The sequence below is a fragment of the Esox lucius genome, chromosome 25 (assembly GCF_011004845.1).
Source record: "Esox lucius isolate fEsoLuc1 chromosome 25, fEsoLuc1.pri, whole genome shotgun sequence".
Lineage (NCBI taxonomy): Eukaryota > Metazoa > Chordata > Actinopteri > Esociformes > Esocidae > Esox > Esox lucius.
The window spans coordinates 6,405,343-6,428,835 of record NC_047593.1 but is presented as its reverse complement, the minus strand read 5'-3'; the positions used below and the strand labels follow the sequence as shown (position 1 = coordinate 6,428,835).

General features: G+C 38.8%; 1 protein-coding gene across 2 annotated transcripts; it reads right to left on the bottom strand.

Moving 5' to 3' along the window:
• Positions 1-4,424: 4,424 nt before the first annotated feature.
• Positions 4,425-17,419, bottom strand: LOC114834250 (hepatocyte cell adhesion molecule-like). Of its 2 annotated transcripts, XM_034291196.1 has the most exons (6): positions 17,001-17,419; positions 8,997-9,293; positions 6,711-6,839; positions 6,074-6,135; positions 5,659-5,754; positions 4,425-5,247 (listed from the first exon to the last, which is right to left on the bottom strand). In XM_034291196.1, the coding sequence occupies exons 1-6, from the start codon at positions 17,359-17,361 to the stop codon at positions 5,230-5,232; spliced, it is 963 nt and encodes a 320-aa protein (XP_034147087.1). In that variant the 5' UTR covers positions 17,362-17,419; the 3' UTR covers positions 4,425-5,229. The 2 variants fall into 2 exon arrangements, with proteins under 2 accessions (XP_034147087.1, XP_034147088.1); XM_034291197.1 differs by lacking the exons at positions 4,425-5,247; positions 6,074-6,135 and having other exon boundaries at positions 5,661-5,754.
• Between the last annotated feature and the right edge of the window lie 6,074 nt (positions 17,420-23,493).

Genomic DNA, 23,493 nt, shown 5'->3' with positions numbered 1-23,493 from the left:
TTTGTGGTGATTTCATGTTATTGTTTTTATGGAGTTCCATTTGCAAATGTTTTTTTGCCTCCAACAGAGGCAACCAGATTATAGTCAAAACATCCTGGTATTGGGATAATGTCATTGACCTTAACAAGGGCCCAAGGACTAGTCAAGGTCAAATATGTAGCCCCATGACATGATAGATCCACCACAACATTTTAAAGTAGCTATTGGGATCTTTTAATTTGTACACCAAAACCACTGCATGGCCAGAACAAATTGCTTTGACTGCCATTTGAGTGCATTGGTCGAATACCTCAAAATATGTGATGGTTTGGCATTGACATGATAATTCAAATGTAGAAAAAACTATGAAAATGCATATAAAAACTTATTTTAGAGCAGAACTATTGACAGCCAGGCTGGGGGGCAAGCTGTCCTTTCAGGCCCCCCCCGGATGAAAAATGAAGGAGCGGTATATACGCATCCATAGCCTGCCCTGCCATAGATTAACCTACCAGCTGATGTCGGAATGTGATAATAGCATGGAAAAAACAGGATATAAACTAAAAGTAGAAAATTATTTTATGATAGAGGCCAAGCAAGGCTCCCCACCACACCTCCTGTACACCTGATAATTACGCCAGCGGATTTAAAATGCATATTTTTTTTTTTATATTGAATATTTTTGGAATATTGAACATCCTCTAAGGATTAATTTGCAGAATATCATTTTTTGTAAATACCATTAGCAAATATTGTCTTCTGTAAAAACAGAACAATATTTATTATAACACATAAATGTACACAATTTCACGTTTTACTTTATTGTAACTGACAATGGTAAATTATGAAGTGAATGTTTTTATTAGTTTCACACATAAATATTTTGGATTTTATTTTTATATTCTAATATATCTTTTCATGTTACATGGGAAATATTAGTCCCTATATAACCTATTTTTTGTGACTATGTTATAGAATGGTAGTTCAACATATGTTTGGTGACCCAAGACTGGGTTTCATACTGCTCCCTCAGCTTTTCTGGTATACAAACTTAGTTGTGACCAGGGGCGATTCTAGGGTCAGAGCTTTAGGGGCCCCACTGCCAACACCCACCCTCTTTTCACACAAAAACAAAAAATATGTCTATTGAAAAATTACTTTATCATTTTAACATTGGTTCAACTAACTCCAAAATGCTGATTTTTTTTTCTTTTTTTTAGACCTTTTTAAAGCACCAGCTTAATTGTGAGAGTTCACACAGACAGCCCCCTGTAACAAACACAAAACCTTCTTCACTCAGCTGGTTTTCCTGACCGTTAACTCCATGTGCCTCCTTTTGTATCAACACTTAACTTTCTTTTATTGTCTAGTTTGATAGTCAGCCACAACTGAAAAATAACAGATATAAATCTAGGGATGAATAACAATTCAATTAAAAAGCCACAGTGAGTGTTTTCACAGACACTGGTATACAGTGATATGTTTGTATTTACCCTGGTCCAAACGCCAGGGCTTCATGTTTCCTTGACGACTGACCAGAAAAGACGCACGTCATGTCATATTTACATGAGTATCAAATGAACGATAAACTTTAACAACAGAGACACACGTACGCAATACACTGGTACGCAGTTTATTTGTCGCGCTGCTGTTTTTGTTTCACGCTCTAGCAGTTAATAAACAGAACTGCATACATATAAAATTAATTGGCTTAATCAGTACCTAGCCAAACCATCTTCTATCTGGAATGTTATTCCTCAACTTGTTTTTTCACAACTTGGTGGCACTCATTTTCTCTTATTGTGTAATTATGATGTATCCAAACTCCCTATCAAACTCTCCAACTTTAATCGTCAGGTTCTCTTAGCATGGGCACTAATTTATAAACATAACTTTTCACCACAGAGATGTTTTATTTGGAACAATAAGAACATTTTATTCAAGAATAAGTCTCTATTTTATGACACTTGGTTCAGTAATGGTTTATTTTTGGTAGAGCAGTTGTTTAATAAACAAGGTCTTTTGTTCAGATATTCAGAATTTCTTTCAGAATACCACATACCAATAACCCCAAAATAATTTCATGCTGTAATGGGGGTTATTCCTTCTGGCTTATGTATGCTTTTTAAAAACTGGAAATACTCCTCCTCAGTATCTACTACATCCTTTCCTAAACCTTGTGATACTCCTGTGGGTCAAACTTGTTTTTCTCAGTTGAAAGCTAAAAACTATAAAATAAGATCTTTATTTCTTAAGAATGTGGTATCTGTTCCTCCTGTTATTTCCTTTTGGAATAATCTGTTTGTTAACCTTAATTGGAAAGAAATCTGGTATTTACAGCAGAATTTCTTGCTCACAAATAAAGTGAAAGAAAATTAATTTAAGCTCATACACAAGTTCTGTCCTGCTAAGAAATGTATACAAACATTTAAGTCGGATATTGAGCTAACATGCCCTTTTTGTCTGATGAAACAGTCTGAGGAAACAGTGGTTCACTTATTTTGGTCATGTCACTACACTCAGAAGCTTTGGAATGATATTGATGCATTTGTTAAGTGTAAGATTTGGCCAGGCTTCTCAATACATATGAGAAACATTATATCTGGGTACTTTGACTCAGACCCCACAAAAGAAAATATCTGTTTTGTTATTAATTTAATTATTTTCCTAAGCAAAGTTTACATTCACAAATGTGATGTATACTTTCTTCTTTGTTATGTTCCTGTTCTCAGCATCAAAAAAAAAAATATAATAATTTTAAAAAAAAATTACAAAAAATAAACGGAACTGCATGCGTCTTGCGGAAGAACATTGTAACCGGCGCTACTTCTCTCCGTTTATGACTATGGACGAGTCACCCAGGTCCTGTGCTACTCCACAGCGGCGGCGACCCGCTGGACTTAAATAGTCAGAAAATAAACACTTATTATAGGTGTACCGTGATTCAGGATACTGACTCCAGTACTCACCGATATGGTTTCGGTATCGGAACAACTCTAGGTAAAAGGAAAGAAGTGTGAGACACAGCTTTGGAGCAACTTAGTTGATTCACTACATAACGGGTTCTCACTCTGCTTGTGTTTCGCGCTGGATGACGGTCGTGCTGAGCCCAAGCGTGCCGCACAAGCCCTGAAAAGTGAAGCCAAAACGTCTCGATCGCCCCCTGGTGAGTGGTCCCAGTATAGGTCATAAACCCCGCCCTCCCCATGTTATTCAATGGGACGCGAGACCAACTAAACAATTAAATTACCCTTCAATTATCCTTTTTCCGAAGCTGGTTTCTGTCATTTACTGTAGTTTGTATCACGCTAATGTAAATTCAAGAGTTTGTTTTTAAAATAAGTTGGTTTTCAGTTAGTTATTTAATGCTCTAAAAACGGTGGTGTGACATCGTGATTCACAGCTTTGATTGACAGCTATCTGAGCCAAGGAGCCACTGAAGCGCCATCCTCCTTCGGAGGACTGAGGAGATTGGAGCTTTACATTTAATCTCTAAATTTCTATAATTGATATAATTTCACACGGACATAATGGGTTGTTCTGCAGTACATTGTGCTAACCGATCTGGCATTTCCAATCGATCTTTGAATTTTTTTCGGTAAGTTAAATGTATAAGCTATTTAATTAGTAAATAAATGTAATGGGCTAGCTAACGTTAGCTAAAAGACAACAAGCCTCGTTTATAGCCATGTTAATAGCTAGCAGGGGATTGTTAGCTAGAAGTTACCAATTATTTTTGTATTAGGCCTATTCTAAATTAAGGTTAAACATGATGTAAGTTAGGCTATAACATATCGTCTAGGTTTAACAAGCAAAGGTTGTACTGTACTTGGACTTGCGATTGATTAAGGTATGCGCATTCTGCGAGGGAGAGTGAGGGCGAGGCACAGGGGAGGGGCCGTTGATTTCGCGGCTTTACGGCTTTACTTCCTGCTCGCTACTGCGCATAACTACTGCGCAGAACTGGTCCCAAGATCGCTATCTGCGCAGACGCAAGTCCAAGATGTCCGCGCAGTATCGGGACACTGGTGGCTTCATTTTTCACCAATGGAAAAGAGCGAAAGGGCGTCGACCATTTTATATACAGTCTATGGCTGAGCCGTGCAGGTACAGAGGAGAAGTAGAAGAAAAGAGGATGACACCAATTGCTAAGCGGGGATGTTTTCATTTTCATCCTTAACACATACATTTTAAACCACAAACTATGTTTTGGACATTATTTAACCTTGTCAAAGACGAACAAAAATGTTAGAATAACAACATTTCTTACTCCAAGTTTTAGGGGTGCTGAGCTTCTTTTTTAGGGGTGCTGAAGCACCCCTAAAAAGGGGCTAGCCTCGCCCATGGTTGTGACATAGTTGTGTTTGGGTCATCTGAATCCAAAACAGATCTGTTTCTTCGCAAGTTGGGCACATTTCTGTGGCAACATTATTATTATTATTTTCAACAAAACATTAATTTATTCGCAAATATAACATTGATGTTAAATTCAGCACTACTTATGGCCAGAATAAATGGCTAGTTAACATAACCCCCCCCCCCCCCCCACACACACACACACACAGGCACACACACACACACACACAGGGCCTCCAAGTCCCCCATAGTCATAGTAGTCTGGTCCTCCACCACAGGGCCTCCAACTCCCCCATAGTCATAGTAGTCTGGTCCTCCACCACAGGGCCTCCAACTCCCTCATAGTCATAGTAGTCTGGTCCTCCACCACAGGGCCTCCAACTCCCTCATAGTCATAGTAGTCTGGTCCTCCACCACAGGGCCTCCACCTCCCTCATAGTCATAGTAGTCTGGTCCTCCACCACAGGGCCTCCAACTCCCCCATAGTCATAGTAGTCTGGCCCTCCACCACAGGGCCTCCAAGTCCCCCATAGTCATAGTAGTCTGGTCCTCCACCACAGGGCCTCCAACTCCCCCATAGTCATAGTAGTCTGGTCCTCCACCACAGGGCCTCCAACTCCCTCATAGTCATAGTAGTCTGGTCCTCCACCACAGGGCCTCCAACTCCCTCATAGTCATAGTAGTCTGGCCCTCCACCACAGGGCCTCCAACTCCCTCATAGTCATAGTAGTCTGGTCCTCCACCACAGGGCCTCCAACTCCCTCATAGTCATAGTAGTCTGGTCCTCCCAACAGCATCTAATCCTTTAATCAGGAAGGATCCAAGGATCATTTTCACTTGTCTTCAATTTCACTTTGCTCTCTGTTGTTCCCAGGTTCTGTCATCCACAGTGACTCAACATTCCACGATTCCCTGTTAAATTATAAGTGATGGAAACAATGGACACATACTGGGTTAGAAAGGCACAGCTCTCTTAAGAAAATAAGTTGACTAGATATGTAAACTAAATAAAGAACTCAGTTAAATCAGTAGTGAAGAGGATCAGGATTATAGTGAGACTGACATTTAAAAGCAATGTTTCCGCATTTGGGTAGAGAGCAATAGTAGTAAATGCTCAGTATACTGTATTCCCACAAACAATTTGCCTATACATTTTAACCACACTACAACACGTCTTTCATAATTTGTCTTGTTCTGAATCCTGAATGGATGGATGTATCCCAAATGTCCACCTCAGTTCTTATTTTAATGATTAGAATTAGAAATTTCTGATCACGATTTTATGTTATTTTTGGGTTGCTTGTCACAGTGAATGTAACTTACTATTGCTGATGTCTCCCTAGTGTGAAGAACACTGATCAACGGTGCCTGCTGGTATAACAGGTGACTGTCTTCATCTGTACCTCTCATCCTTGTTGTCTGGTGTGCAGTTGTGTAAAAATAAATACATCAATAATTTATAGAACACAGGAGAGTAACCAGTTTATAATACAAACTGATCAAGTTGAAATTGTCATTTGTTCTCCACAAAAACATGATCTAATTCTTAGTCACTTGGGATGATTTGCCCTGCCATTTCCACCAGAGTAAAATCAACACTAATGTTTGCAGAACACTTTAAGTGAATGGGAAATGTCAGAGGACTACAGTATGTCCAATTCTCTGTATCTTCCAAAATAAATAGTACCCTCACTACAGTCCACACTTAACAAGGATAAATAAAAAAAGTAAATCTCACCGAATGTAATGTATTTGTATTCCATAACAGTTGGACATCTTTATAGATTACATCAGTAGTATCTGCATCAGAAAAAAGTAGTAAGTCATCCATTGAGAAGCCTATTTTCTACAATTACTTTCATATCGTCCAAGGTTTTCATCGACATCTTTATAAACATTGCATTCTCATGTGTTCTCAGGTACTATTGTACTACTATGGAACTTCAATTTAAACCATGGCTACATTCCTATTTCCACTCATACCATAGCATAGTCTGAATCATTAGGAAGTGTTGTTTTACTTTCTCTTACAACAGCAACAACCTGGGAATAATTTGTTTTAACTGCCATGACAGCATGGGGATTTGATCTAACAATTGTTCTTGGATCAATCCTTCCATCCAACCTGCTGTGTGTGCATTCATTACACCATGCTACTGCATTATAGAGCTGGCAAGTGGCCAGGCGTCAATACATTTCCAATAGCTGGACTGAATGCCAATATTGATTTATGTGAAATAACACAGAATTATTTTTTTTAACAATAAGGGGTTTGGATAACACCCATGTTTGCTTATGTACACCTCATGAAAGTATTTTTGTGAATTAAACATATTTACTTAAAAATGTCAGTAAGAATTTAGTATTTTACTTACCTTGATGTTTTAAGTCACAGTTTTTCCCGTTTATCCATACCAGTAACCCAACTGTCATAAAGCAAACTGTTATCAGCAGCCCAGGCAGGACATATTTGTTTACAGTTGTTGACGGCGGTTCAGTTGGACCTAAACAAAAGCATATTGTTGCAGAAAAAGACCTCAAACCCTACAATGGGGTGAAAATGGTATTTGCACTCATGAAATAATAATAATAATAATAATGAAGCAGTTATATTCAGCTGACAATAAAATGTTCTGTCTTATTCTTTTTGTTGTATTATGTGACTCTGCCCTATGCCTGACATTAACAAATTAGTATTTCAACAGAATCGTCTTCTTCTATGTTCTGTGCTCGTTACAGTAGCTTAAGCTCTACTGATAAATCCTATGATAAATCCAAAAACTGTGCATTCAAAATCCCTCTTTTTGCTGCCTTACCGCCTGAAATAAAGACACATATAATCAGGTAATTTGATTTGCTTAATGGATTATTATAACCACAGTGAAATTGTGCAAGTTATGGAAACGGGTCCGATGCATCTTTTTATAGATTTCTGTAAAAAGAAATCTGACCAGCCCACCCCAAAAAAGATGGACTGACCCCTCTGATAATTGCCAGTATTGACAGATGGCAGGTTCACCCCTGCCTCCCTTTGTAAGAAATACATCTCCATCATTTTGTGCATCCAGGTTATCAGATTACTCCAGCAACGGTCTTTCACCATACCATAACTTGTTGAATGCACGAGTGGTTAGACCAAATGAGTGTTTAGGGAATGATTTAAGAATGGGCTGTGAGGGTGTGCTTGTGTTCAGCCCATGCTTGAACAACTACATTGGTGGAAAGGTAACAAACTAGTGGCTGAATGCAACTTGCTGGGCCAAGAAGCAGGTACACCAGAGTGCAAATTATACAGTGACAATGCAGGGGGTCAACTTTTTCTCCAGGGCGCAAAGGAAACCCAGTACAGCGCAGTCATGTGATTCAGTGAACTGAAGTCTTACAATTCTTACAGAATCTTGCTTGTTTAATATAATGACTTTTGTTTCACCAACAAAGTATCCTAGAGTTCAACTGGAAGCAAGTCAGACCAATACAACAACAGCAGAAAATCGTTTCTGAACAAACAAACCAACACAATACTGTACCAGAACCATAGACAATATAAACATGCCAAAGAGGTAGGCACGTGTTACTACCATACAGCATCTAGGCATGTGCCTGACTAACATTAAAGTCATACACCACCCAATAATCTAAATTAGTGAGCTGTTTCCTTACATAGACTATTAGATTATTTTGAAGGTAAGAAAACAGCTGACAAATGTGGCAGATTTTTGAATGGTCTAGGCCTTTAAGTAGAAGCTAGGCTAAAACAGGTGTTTTTGCTGACCTTTTTACCAACGGCAAAGCTCAGGTACACATTATTTTGTTACATTTCCATGCAGTTTAAGCCAGAATAAATGACTTAAACATGCAAGCTTAACCAAAGGACTCCGTCAAAGGAAGAGAGAGTAAACCAACACAACAATCTCAACAGTATAAAAATGCTGTCCAACTTTTGCTGGGAATTTGCGGTACGTCACACATACATCTTTTGTGGGTCATTAATAAACCTGTTCTAGTAGGGGGGGCTTTCATTAAAAAAGTCACTGCAACATTGGGAGTGAGGCAGAGTGAGGCAAGTTCAACTAACATCAAGGTTTAGAAACAGTATGGTCCACTTTAGGGGTGTCTGAAATCATATTATAAACTTCTTGCAGGCATGTATATGGTCAATAAATTGTAATATTTACAATTACAGGTAATTGTTTCAACCACCCTGACCGGTTGTTTTTAACATCACCTGTTCTTATTAACATCATTAAAAATCATACAATGTGATTTTCTGGATTTTTGTTTTAGATTCCATCACTCACAGTTGAAGAGTACCTATGATAAAAATGACAGACTTCTACATGATTTGTAAGTAGGAAAACCTGCAACATCGGCAGTGTATCTAATACTTGTTCTCCCCACTGTATATATACTTAATACATTTTTCTAAACTCCTCTATTTGCACTTCTGTTTAGACGCAAACTGCATTTCGTTGTACTGTATTTGTCCTGTTCAATGACAATAAAGTAGAATCTAATCTTGAATCTAATCTAATCGAATACCCCCTTAGCCCACTATCTAAATGAGCTGGTCCAATATGTAACTCCCGTGCTGAGAATGAGTACCTCTCCGGCCCTGGTTGACTACATTTCAATTGGGAATCTTTAAAGCACGTAAAGTTTACCTGAATGTGGCTGACAGTGCTCCTCAATGCTGAGTTTGATTGTCTGGTCACTGACAGGATTGTTAGCCACACAGCTGTAAATGTCATTATCCACTTTTACCTCCAGAGGTAAAAACAGAGTTTTGTTGGTATCTGGGTTGCTGGTCTGGTTGATTCTCTCCTCTCCTCTGTACCATGACAGGGTCACGTCTCTTCCGTTCTTCACAGTGCACACCACTGAACAGCTGTCTTGTTTTAACGGGCTGGCCAATGAGAGACTCTGTGTTTTGTGTCTGATATAAGGGGCAGACACTGGAGCTAGAATACCAGGAGACATATAGAATGATACAAGAAATACATCATGCTTACAGTTGAAACAAAAATATTAATGTCTCTAATGTTTGTCTCTAGTCTTTTGCAAATGACACCATTTTTAAACCTCTCAGTTTGAGCTGGATGTGTGATATGTTGTTTGTGTATAAATAATCTATATGTAAAATCACTCTAATACTTCAGATAGCCATGAAACTCCAAGTTTGAAAGCAAGTGGCTTTGATGAAATGGGGCAGATGAACAAACATGATATCACATTGTCAGTGACCGTTTGGTAAAACAGTCCCTTTTTCAACCAGTGGCCAAAAATTCAGGAACGCATATTTAATAGAGCTACACAACCCTGATCCTGGAGTGCTACTCTACCTGTAGGTTTTCTTACCAACCCTAAATTAGCACACCTGATTCAAATAATTAACTTGAAGAGCGGCTAAATCAGGATGGTCACAACTGGAGAGAAAAGATACAAGATGGAAAATCCTAATGAAAAGGATTGGGCTTCCTTGGTATAGAAACAGGATTGGGCTTCCTTGGTGTAGATAGTCATCTTATCTCTTGAAGAGATATAGCCCTCCAGAACAGCACCCAAGATTAATATGACTACAAAAGTCTGTGAAAATATTTCCCTGATGTTTATTGAATCTAACCTATAAGTCTGTGAATAATATTCAAAGGAAAACATTTGTCATCAAGAAATATTTATTAATTTCAAAAACGTGAGAAAATAGATGAATGATGTCTAATCATCAGTGTGTCCAACAGTTCTAGGGATTGAAAGACAAGACAGTGAGGGTGAACAGTTGTCAGGTGTCTCAGCTCAGTGAAGCTTTCTAATCTCACACAAATAAGGTAATTTGCTTCCTCAAAGGAGCGGACATACTGTATGCCAAATTATCCCCAACTGCTCAGATGGCAAGCAGAACAAGACTAAATTACGAAATTGTATGAGATTGAATTGTAATGATGTACATTTATGAAAATGTTTTTGTTGTTTTAACTGAGGGGAATGGATTCTATGGTTGATGCATCAGGGAGCAAGGGAACAATCTGTCTTTAAATAGTAAAGTTAGGGTGAAGTATTAATTTGTGCCACAGTGTGTTTAATATACTTAGGGTATAGTGTGTAGAGTTTTAGATGATTGAGTAAACATACAGTGGTGGAAAAACATATTTGATACCCTGCTGATTTTGTACGTTTGCCCACTGACAACGAAATTGTCAGTCTATAGTTTTATTGGTAGGTTTATTTGAACAGTGAGAGACAGAATAACAAAAAAAGAAACAGAAAAACGCATGTCAAAATTTTATGAATTGATTTGCATTCTGTCTCTCACTGTTCAAATAAGCCTACCATTGAAATTATAGACTGATTATTTCTTTGTCAGTGGGCAAACGTACAAAATCAGCAGGGGATCAAATATTTTTCCCCCTCACTGTAGAAGATTGCAGGTATGGAATTATGTGATTGATTGTGACATGGTTGCTTGATTAAAAAAAAAATATTGTTTTAAATTATAGAATACAGTGGATATAAAAAGTCTACATACGTCTGTTAAAATGCCAGGTTCTTGTTATGTAAAAGAATGGGACAAAGATACATCACGTCAGAACATTTTCCACCTTCAATGTGACCCAGAACGTGAACAATTCAATTGAAAAACAAGCAGAAATCTTTGAGAGGGAAAAATAAAAAACTCACAATAACCTGGTTAAACTACTCACAATAACACCCTTAAACTAATACTTTGTTGAAACACCTTTTGATTTCATTACAGCACTCAGTCGTTTTGGGTAGGAGTCTATTAGCATGGCACATCTTGACTTGGCAATATTTGCCCACTTTACTTTGCAAAAGCGCTCCAAATCTGTCAGATTGCGAGGACATCTCCTGTGCACAGCCCTCTTCAGATCACCCCACAGATGTTCAATTGGATTCAGGTCTGGGCTCTGGCAGGGCCATTCCAAAACATTAATCTTCTTCTGGTGAAGCCATGCTTTTGTGGATTTGGATGTGTGCTTTAGATTGCTGTCGTGCTGAAAGGTGAACTTCGTCTTCATCTTCAGCTTTCTAACGGACGCCAGAATATTTTGTTCATAATTCCCTCCACCCTGACTAAGGGCCGGTTCCAGCTGAAGAAAAAAAGCCCCAAAGCATGATGCTGCCACCACCACACTTCACTGTGGGTATGGTGTTATTTGGGTGATGCGCAGTGTATTTTTTGCACCAAACATACCTTTTGGAATTATGTCCAAAAGGATCAACCTTGGTTTCATAAGTCCATAACACATTTTCCCACGTAATTTTGGGGGACTTGTTGTATGATTTTGCAAACTTCAGCCAGGCATGGATGTTTTTCTTTGCAAGAAAAGAGCCCATTCATATGAAGAATACGGAATTTTGTTGTCACATGTAGCACAGAGCCAGTACTTGCCAGAAATTCCTGCAGTTCCTTTAATTTAGCTGTAGGCCTCTTGGAAGCCTCCCTGACTAGATTTCTTCTCTTTCAACAATTTTGGAGGGATGTCCAGTTCTTGGTAATGTCTCTGTTGTACCATTGTTTTCTACACTTGATGATGACTGTCTTCACTGTGTTACATGGTATATCTAATGTTTGGAAATTCTTTTGTACCCTGCGGATCATGGCTTTTGGTCTGAGATGCATCTGAGAAAATGTCAGGAATATCCTACTAGAAAAGCTGAACTTTATTTGTGATTAATCAGAGTCACTTTAAATGATGGCAGGTGTGTAATGACTTCTATTTAACATGAGTTTGAATGTGATTGGTCAATTCTGAAAACAGCCACATCCCAGTTATAAGAGGGTGTGCAACAAGTTTATTGTAAGGTTTTTATTTTTCATTTTTCCCCCTCAAAGATGTCAGTTTGTTTTTCAATTGAATTGTTCACATTATAGGTCACATTAAAAGTGGAAAAAGTTGGAAAATAAATGATTTATCTTTGTCTCATTCTTTTACATCACAAAAATCTGGCATTTTAACAGATGTGTGTAGATTGTTTATATCCACTGTACACCGATCAGCCATAACATTATGACCACATTCCCTAATATTTTGTGGATCAATTTTTTCCGCCTAACCCTTGCTTTGCTTTGTGGCAGGGCACGTTAACTTGCGGAAAGAGGCCAGTGCCATCAGGGAATACTGTTGCCATGATAGGGTGCACATGGTCTGCATCAATGCTTAGGTAGGTAGTACGTGCCAAAGTAACATCCAAATGAATGGCAAGACCCAAGGATTCCCAACAGAACATTGCCCAAAGCATCACACTGCCTCTGCCGGCTTTCTTCCTTCCCATAGTGCATCCTGGAGCCATGTGTTCTCCAATTAAGTGCCGCACATGCACCCGGACATAAGTATTTGATCACCTACCAACCAGTAAGAATTCCGGCTCTTACAGACCTGTAAGATTTTCTTTAAGAAGCCCTCCTGTTCTCCACTCATTACCTGTATTAACTGCACCTGTTTGAACTCGTTACCTGTATAAAAGACACCTGTCCACACACTCAATCAAACAAACTCCAACCTCTCCACAATGGCCAAGACCAGAAAGCTGTGTAAGGACATCAGGGATACAATTGTAGCCCTGCACAAGGCTGGGATGGGCTACAGGACAATAGGCAAGCAGCTTGGTGAGAAGGCAACAACTGTTGGCGAAATTATTAGAAAATGGAAGAAGTTCAAGATGATGGTCAATATCTCTCGGTCAAGATGCAAGTTCTCACCTCGTGGGATATCAATGATCATGAGGAAGGTGAGGGATCAGCCCAGAACAACACGGCAGGGCCTGGTCAATGACCTGAAGAGAGCTGGGACCACAGTCTCAAAGAAAACCATTAGTAACACACTACGCCGTCATGGATTAAAATCCTGCAGCGCACGCAAGGTCCCCCTGCTAAAGCCAGCTCATGTCCAGGCCTGTCTGACGTTTGCCAATGACCATCTGGATGATCCAGAGGAGGAATGGGAGAATGTCATGTGGTCTGATGAGACAAAAATGTAGCTTTTTGGTCGTAACTCCACTTGCCGTGTTTGGAGGAAGAAGAAGGATGAGTACAACCCCAAGAACACCATCCCAACCGTGAAGCATGAAGTTGGAAATATCATTCTTTGGGGATGCTTTTCTGCAAAGGGGACAGGACGACTGCACCGTATTGAGGGGAGGATGGATGTGGCCATGTATCGTGAGATCTTGGCCAACAACCTCCTTCCCTCAGTAAGAGCATTGAATATGGATCGTGGCTGGGTCTTCTAGCATGACAACAACCCGAAACACACAGCAAGGGCAACTAAGGAGTGGCTCCGTAAGAAGCATCTCAAGGTCCTGGAGTGGCCTAGCCAGTCTCCAGACCTGAACCCAATAGAAAATCTTTGGAGGGAGCTGAAAGTCTGTATTGCCCAGTGACAGCCCTGAAATCTGAAGATCTGGATGTAGGAGTGGGCCAAAATCCAAAAGTGTGTGCAAACCTGATCAAGAACTAAAGGAAACGTATGATCTCTGAAATCTCAGTAGGTTTCTTCCTAAAATTCAACCTTCTTAGGGAGTTTTTCCTAGCCACTGAAATTCAACACTACTATTGTTTGCTCCTTGGGGTTTAAGGCCGGGTGTCTCTGTAAAGCACTTTGTGACAACTGCTGTTGTAAAAAGGACTTTATAAATACATTTGATTAATTGTAATTGCAATCAAATGTTTCTGTAACAAATTTTAGGTTCTGCTTTTCTGATGTATCAAATACGTCATGCAATAAAATGCTAATTAATTACTTAAAAATCATACAATGGGATTTTCTGGGTTTTTGTTTAAGATTCCGTCACTCACAGTTGAAGAGTATGATAAAAATGACAGACTTCTACATGCTTTGTAAGTAGGAAAACCTGCAAAATCGGCAGGTTATCTAATACTTGTTCTCCCCACTGTATATATACTTAATACATTTTTCTAAACTCCTCTATTTGCACTTCTGTTTAGACGCAAACTGCATTTCGTTGTACTGTATTTGTCCTGTTCAATGACAATAAAGTAGAATCTAATCTTGAATCTAATTTAATCGAATACCCCCTTAGCCCACAATCTAAATGTCAAGTTCAGTAATTTATTTGTGTAATTGTTTTGTGATTCAAATAGCTGAGAAGTAGACAAAAGATAGGAAACATTTTAACTTTTTGTTATTTGCAAAGTTTTCCAAATTGCAGATATTTGTATAACGGTTGTGTAATGTTGTTATAATCATTTCTTAAATCCTTTTTTTAGGATTGAACCCCAAAGCAGGCTAGCTTTTTAAGAACTGTAACGTACTGGTTTACCCTGAAACATGGCTGGAGCCCTCAATCCTAGATGCGGCCATTGTTTTCCGAAAGGGCTATCCATTAATCGACAGGATCGACCAGCAGAGTCCGGTAAAAGCAGGGGGGTACAGCATCCATATTAGGAACATTATCATTCCTCCCCAGAAACTCAGTTCTTTCTCCTACTCAGTCATCACCCCTCCCCCGGTCAAACGTCACCCCTCCCTTGGTCAAGTATCCGCTCTTGCCTTATCAAACATCACCCCGATTGAGCTTTAATCCTCCCCTTGTCAATCGTCAGTCCTCCCCTTGTCAATCGTCAGTCCTCCCCTTGTCAATCGTCAGTCCTCCCCTTGTCAATTGTCAGTCCTCCCCTTGTCAATTGTCAGTCCTCCCCTTGTCAATCGTCAGTCCTCCCTTAGTCAATCATCAGTCCTCCCCTTGTCAATCATCAGCCCTCCCCTGGTCAATTGTCAGTCCTCCCCTAGTTGTATGCAAGCAACTTAAAGCACATTCTAAAGTTTGAATGAAGTTTCTAGCTTAAACGGTGTATAGTCCATGCACATCTGTCACTTCATATCTGTCCCTTTATACCATGCACACCTGTCACTATTATATTGCACTAGGGTTGTATAGTTGTACAGTCAGTAAGTAGGTCATAGAACTAACCTGGGGCTTTTGCTGTGCAAGCCCCAGTAAATATAGTAACAAAACAATACACTCTACATTAAAACCCTAAATATAAGACCCAATCCTTTTAGCACATATTGTCACGGTTACCTGATTTTTTGGACCAGTGACGGGTTTGGTTTACATTATAATGGAGGGACGAAACAGGTTTGATTTCCAAAAAGTGGACTATATTTGGTAAAACATTATTATTTTTCACCTAATCATGCTTGCTTTTTGCAATTTTACTTAGTGCTTCAATTTGCCCCAAAACAATATCACAAGGACAGGTTATAAGGTTCATAATTGCCTTAGTGAAATATGTGAAAACCACCAATTGATCGTATCCTTCTTTGGAGGGATGGGGCTGTTTTAAATCATCTACATTTTGTACCATTTCACAGAATACAGGAAGTAAGCTTGAGTCCATCGTATACATGCACAAGCACTGTATACTTCAGGAGGGGATCATTTGGGGGGTGAATCAGATTTTTCCAGTCATGTCTATAGTTTTTCTTTCCAGCCCTGGCAGTTATTCTGAATGCAGGTTACAGGTGATACAAACTTTCCCAAGTGATTGATTTAGTGGGGGATCTGGCTAACTTCCAAGAGGAGTTACACATCACTTCACAGAACAGCCTGTTATGGCTTGTTGGTGGATTGTGATATTCAAAAAATACAAAAGAATGTGCAGGGTTCCGAATAAATTCCAGCTGGTTCTTTTCTGAACGGAACCCCAACATTTCTTGTCCATGCCTTCAATGAATATCGTTGGAGATCTATAGGCTGTTTAAAACATCAAAATGCCTTAAATTCCAGTTACTATGCATACAAATATAGTTGGATGGAAATATAGAAATTCAAGAACTGTGTCCATATCAAAAATGAATTAAGTTGCGGGTCCTAACTCTATATTAACTTAAATGGATCAGGCACACTTGGAAATGATATTGAAGGCAGAACATAGTTAGTGAAAGGTTTGTATAAGTTAATATTGTTAAAAATAAGAACAATCACTGCAGGGGGATTTGCCTGAATATTAAAATTATGTCTATGCCATTTATAACTAACATTTAAAATAAATATTTAACACTAAAACAGTGGTCTGCACCCGTCTAACCAGCCAGACATAGTACACTTGAACCTGTCCTTCACAGACCCTTTGGATTAACCAGTTTGAACCCTGGTCTGATAATGTATCAGCTGACTGCAAGGCAATGACTTCACTGCTGCGTCCATTCAGGGGCCCCATACTAATGTAATAAATAAAATTGTGTTCATAATGTGGACTAATTTTAGGTCACATTTGTGATTGTATGTGATTAATTCTTGTCTCCTTTAAATGTGTTTCTGCTAATACGACCAGTTGTATACTGACAGTCATGGGCATGAAATTGAACAACTGCTTGCGTCCTCTGAAATTCCATGTAAGCATGTGACTTGCAGTGTTTAACGTGATAACCTTAAGAAGAACACTGTTGTCACATTGACACTGTCAAACCAAAAAGGGCCCTGGAAAATGATATGCCATGTACAGTATGTGAATTTCATGACTAACTTAGCTACTATATGATAATAATTCTGCTGCTAGATTATGCACATAAAATGAACTCATTAAACATCCAGCACATAATTGGAGGTTTTAAAATGTGTTTTGTAATCGGAAAAGTCCTGGACTGCTACTTCACCTGAGCGTTCAAGTCCAGATATAAACTCACCATAGATTGTTAGATTGAAAGTCTGTTTCCAGACCTGTTCTCTAATGACTCTTAGCTCATAAATTCCATAGTCGCTGGTTGTAAGACTTTTGATTGTCAGTGATCCAGAATGGGCATCCAGGTTCAGTCTCTCATTGTATTCAGGTCTATTTCTACCAACATTCAGGGTAGCAATTGTTGTTTCTGCTTTGACTGTACCATAAGTCCATAAAATTGAATCATTCTGTAGTCCAGTTAATCCTGTATTTAGAGTTATAGTCCGTCCCTCTATTCCTCTCACTGTCTTTATTTCAGTTCCTACATCCCCCAGCACACCTAGAATAAAACAGATACAAAGTTGGATCAAGTCTATAGCCAACATGATACATGGTTGTACAAACTAGTCTAAAAGGCAGAGAAAATTGAGAAGCAGAAGAACTGGGAGTGGCTCTTAATGGGGTGTATCACTAAAGGAATACACTGTGAACCTATAACAGACTCAAGAGACAAAGACTGTATGCCAGATAAACCAATAGAGCTAAAATTACATTGCACAGAATTTATAGTCTTAATCTTAATTTATTTGTTAATTATTATTATTATTATTATTATTATTATTATTATTATTGTAATTATTATCACTTTCACAAAGGTTCTTGTTTAGTAGCCAACCTTTAGATCAAAACTGAATCTCATACTTATTATCTTGCCAGATTGCAATTCTCATCAAAGAAAGACATAATGGGGCTTTGATGTCTATGCAGAAAAGACACAATGTCATCGAGCAACAAATCATGATGTCAACAGCATTTCTGCAACATTTGAAGGACGCTGGGGACAGATTATGAAACTCTATAGCTAAGTCTGAAACATAAAAAATCAATGATGATGATGATGATGTCAAAATTAAACTTGTTTGCGTTGTTTTATTAAAAAAGAATCTAGCATATAAGTTACTCCGGGACAGGATGCCTGCTAGTCTCCTCTTTGTTCACATAGGGATTCCCCATTTAGCCTACTTATGATATGTACTAGTTCCATATGAGTTTTCTAAAACCATTTTTGGTAGTAACTTTGGTGTGAATGCCACAATAAATCTAATTTGTAAAGGTTTTTGGTGTTTGTCACCTTGGCACATGTGGTTGATTTGAGTCAGACAAGGGATTTATCTACATTCAACATTGTTTCTGCACTCTCACCACATCCTGTTTAACTTACAGATCAAGAGCCTCAGTACACATCTCCCTAAACTCCAATACACATTACCTCTTTTTCCATTTAGAAAAAATAAGTATTGGCTTAGTAAATGTCTGTTCTTTTCCCATCTCTACTCTGAAACTGAGTTAAGGGGCCAGATAATATTAAAATATCAGCATGTAGCCAGAAAGACAGTTCAATGTACAGGACATTGTAAATGTCAGTAAAAATGAGGAGGTGGTTTCCCAGACAGGGATTCAGTCTAGTGCCAGACTAAAAATTTCAATGGAGGTTTTTCATTGACAGTTATTTTAACTCTAGAACTAGGCTTAATCCCTGTCCGAGACACCCCCATAGAAGTAATAGTGAATGTTGGCTATGATTAACAGGTGGTCTATTGCATCTAATACAAACATAATTATGTCATCTGTTCTGTTAATTTCCCGAATTCAGGAAATAGGTTTGGCACATGACCTGATAATTAGAACTGATTGGAGGCACATATCTTGCAAGTGCAGAACTTTTTATAGTGGTAATTTTTGGAATGCTTGTGAAACTCTATGTGGTCTTGTTAACTAGTTTAGTTAAATGCATATCTTGTAAATCAGCGCGCTGGAGCATCTGCTAAATGTGGATGCAGGGGGTTTACATGAGATCTTGGTTTGTGGTGTCAGCTCTTTAGTGTGAAAGAAAATGTACAGATGTGGAAAAAAGTACCACATCACCTCTATAAGCAAATGAGAATGAGAACTCTCTCATTCTGACCCCTGTGAAAACAGAGAAGCGACAACCACATGCTGTGCTGACATTGCTACAGGCTCATACCCAGAATAACATTTTCTATTTAACCTTGCACGCATCTACAGTCACCACAGGAATCATCGGCACACTTGATAAAGATCTCATCTCATCTTCATCCGCTTATCCGGTATCTGATCGATTAAGATGAGCAAGAAAAACCTTATTAAAAACAACATAGTTAATAACCTTTATTTTAATTGTCCAACCTGTTAAATATAATGTACTTCATTAGTAATGATTCAAGGGCATCAACCAATGTTATTCGTTCTCAAATATAAAATAAGAATAACCCCATATTTTTGCTGGACCGTGTAAGTGGAGTCGCCCAAGACGAGCGAATGTCTCTGAGTGAGTCAGTGCCTCCCTGCCTGCCTGCCTGAACCACCGACCAATTATTAATTAGTGAAGTGGTTAGAGACACAGACTGTCCCGTAGGTGACCGGGGTCCAATCCTTGCTACGGACCACCCATATTAGCCATTAGGATTTGTTCAGGATAGGTTAATACTTTGCTGGCTACAAGCTTCAGCAGATACATTATAATATAGTATAGTAGTATAATGTTACATTCATGTAGCCACCAGCACCTGGTAAAAAGTGCATAATCTACACAGAACATGCAGAATCTGCACAATCAACTGTCTTTTAAAATGTCAGTGTTGTGTTGCAGATGGTTCAATCAAAACCCATAGAAGCCAAATAACAAGAATATGCCACTGTGTGACCACAAGATGCTGGTAACTGCTAGATATGCACTGCAAGGTAAATCCATGTGTGGTACAAACATACTGTAGGCTTATCTTTATGAATATTCTCATCAACGAGTGTTTGTTACAGTGAGAGCAATGGCATCATCTTTTTATCCATCACTCTTGTAGACTTGTTTTAATGGATGACCTTGACTTCAGGTTGTTAAAGAGTGTCATCTAGTGAAGAAAACTGAGAACTTCACAGAGACGAATTTGTGGTTAACATTTTCTTTCTGGTAAGGCCTTCTGTGTCTCTTTCCTCAAATATGTTTAGAAACATTGTAATAGATGTGAACAGTGAGGCATTCTGTCATAGATGTGGATAGAGATCCTTTGTCGTATATTTGACTAAACATGCATGACCATGGAGAGAGATAGAAAATACAAACTCCCAAAATCTGGACAGAGACACACTCTCAGATGTAAATAGAGACAATAACAAACAATACAAAGGGGGTGAGTGTTGATGGGATCCATATTTGTTGACACATTCATTTAGATGCATACACAAACTGTACATGTGTTTTTGTTATTGTTTTTTTCTTTGTGAAAGCAACCCCAAGTAATTAAATTACATCCGATTTTATGGAATTCATTTTGTGGACGGAATTAGACTGATTATTCTGAGTTGCAGTTATTATTATAACGTAAATAAGTATGTTCCATATTAGATTTTTGTTCATTTAATTGTTAGTACTTTTTATCACCCTGGGTTTTTTGGAATAGATTGATTCAATATCGGCTGTTGAGAGAAAAACCTGTTAACTATAACGCAAGTTGACCTGTCTCCATAGCAAAGAGACAGATGAAGAACATCCCATCATAGCATGTTAACAGTATACATGGGGTAGTGGAGGTAAGGCTTATCTAATGTCACTGAGGTGTGTTCAGTCAAATGTACACTCACCTAAAGGATTATTAGGAACACCATACTAATAGTGTGTTTGACCCCCTTTCGCCTTCACAACTGCCTTAATTCTACGTGGCATTGATTCAACAAGGTGCTGAAAGCATACTTTAGAAATGTTGGCCCATATAGATTGGATAGCATCTTGCAGTTGATGGAGATTTGTGGGATGCACATCCAGGACACAAATCTCCCGTTCCACCAGATCCCAAAGTTGCTCTATTGCAGGGGTGTCAAACCGGTTCCACGGAGGGCCGAGTGTCTGCAGGTCTTTGGGTTTTCCTTTAAATTGGTTCCCAGGTCAGACCTGAACAACCAGGTGGGGGTAGAAATTAACCAATTAGTGAACTAATTAATCAATCAGGTACAAGGTGAGAGCGAAAACCTGCAGACACTTGGCCCTCCGTGGAACCGGTTTGACACCTGTGCTCTATTGGGTTGAGATCTGGTGACTGTGGGGGCCATTTCAGTACAGTGAACTCAGTGTCATGTTCAAGAAACCAATTTGAAATGATTCGAGCTTTGTGACATGGTGCATTAGCCTGCTGGAAGTAGCCATCAGAGAATGAGTACATGGTGGTCATAAAGGGATGGACATGGTCAGAAACAATGCTCAGGTAGGCTGTGGCATTTAAACGATGCCCAATTGGCACTAAGGGGCCTAAAGTGTGCCAAGAAAACATCCCCCACACCATTACACCACCAACCCCCAGCCTTCACATTGGTAACAAGGCATGATGGTTCCATGTTCTCATTCTGTTTACGCCAAATTCTGACTCTACCATCTGAATGTCTCAACAGAAATCGAGACTCATTAGACCAGGCAACATTCTTCCAGTCTTCAACTGTCCAATTTTGGTGAGCTCGTGCAAATTGTAGCCTCTTTTTCCTATTTGTAGTGGAGATGAGTGGTACCCGGTGGAGTCTTCTGCTGTTGTAGCCCATCCGCCTCAAGGTTGTGCATGTTGTGGCTTCACAAATGCTTTGCTGCATACCTCGGTTGTAACGAGTGGTTATTTCAGTCAATGTTGCTCTTCTATCAGCTTGAATCAGTCGGCCCATTCTCCTCTGACCTCTAGCATCAACAAGGCATTTTCGCCCACAGGACTGCCGCATACTGGATGTTTTTCCCTTTTCACACCATTCTTTGTAAACCCTAGAAATGGTTGTGCGTGAAAATCCCAGTAACTGAGCAGATTGTGAAATACTCAGACCGGCCCGTCTGGCAGCAACAACCATGCCACGCTCAAAATTGCTTAAATCACCTTTCTTTCCCATTCTGACATTCAGTTTGGAGTTCAGGAGATTGTCTTGACCAGGACCACACCCCTAAATGCATTGAAGCAACTGCCATGTGATTGGTTGATTACATAATTGCAATAATGAGAAATTGAACAGGTGTTCCTAATAATCCTTTTGGTGAGTGTATAGCGCCACTTGTAAAAATCCAATAGTCACGTATTCAATAAGCAATTAGAATTACAATACAGACATGTCTTTGCACTTTAAGTCCAACACTCTCAAGTTGAAAAGTGTTATCAAGGAGACCCAGGTGAACACTTTGTTTAACGGACAACCTATAAATCACAGGTCTCTAAATGTAAAGTTAAGGTTAGATAGAGTGTTTAATAAAGTATGCTTATGTAAAATAATGTTAACAGTTTGGTTGGGCTGGCTGGTTGCTGCCTAGTCTTCATGCTGGATTTTGCCTGCTGACACCAAACACAGACAGCACTTTTTCATTCTCACCCTTTTGATTATGTTAAATAAACCCATCTGGCACCTCATGATTAACTTGTGTCCGTTTGCTGTGCTTCCAACTACCGGTACTACAACACTTAGAAATGTTCCTAATCTATTAGAGAAAAAACAGAAAAGGACACTTGTTTCAGCTGGCAACATAGTTAACATAAAGACATTATGGGCATAGTAAAAGTTGTTTTAGCTGTAATTCAGTGGATTGTTAACAATGAGATAAACATGTATTGGGGTTCACATCCATACATGTATCATACACACATTTCTACTTTCAATAAACATTGAAAGAATAATGTAGATATAGGCAATATTTTCTAGGGGACAATGAGGGGATTCATAAGCTTTCCCCACAGCATCCTTCCCAAGTGTAGCATCTTTCCCCCAAATGACTTTTCCATTGTTCCATTAACCTCAACCATATCTGTTAGCTCAGACTTCACTGTCTGAACACAAACAAATTTAATTTGGTCATTTAAACGCTGTTTGAATTGTCAGTGTTCTAAACCACATTCCAAAAAGCAAAAAAAGATGAAAACATGCAGTGTGAACAGAGCTTAAACATCCAGATATGTAATCATTAGTTAAATCATACAGTACATGCTAAGATCTGTCATTATTGAAATCTTTTTACAATATTACAGCAAACAAATGTACAACATTTTATATTTTACTATATTACAACACACACAGGTAAATTATGAAGTGAATGGATGAATATGATACCAACGTGTTTTCTTAAATTCACCGATCAGCCATAACATTATGACCACTGACAGGTGAACTGAATAACACTGATAATCTCGTTAGGAAAATAATCCTGTTGTCATGGTTACTCCGGTTGAAGTAGTGGAATATATAAAGTATTTGTACTTTTTCTCTACCTTACTGGGAAACAACAGCTGTTTTGAAAAAACTGCTAAAAATCATGTTACTATGGTCACTTTAGTTGAAATGTCTCGACTTTGGTAAGGGATATTTTCATAATTTCTTTCAGATTATTGTAGGGAAAAAGGAGAGGTACCTTTAGGTTAAGCTGTGTTTGTGTGTCTGGTTCAGAAAGTACTTTCCATAGGAGCAGTTTTTTAAATGTTGAAAAATATTCT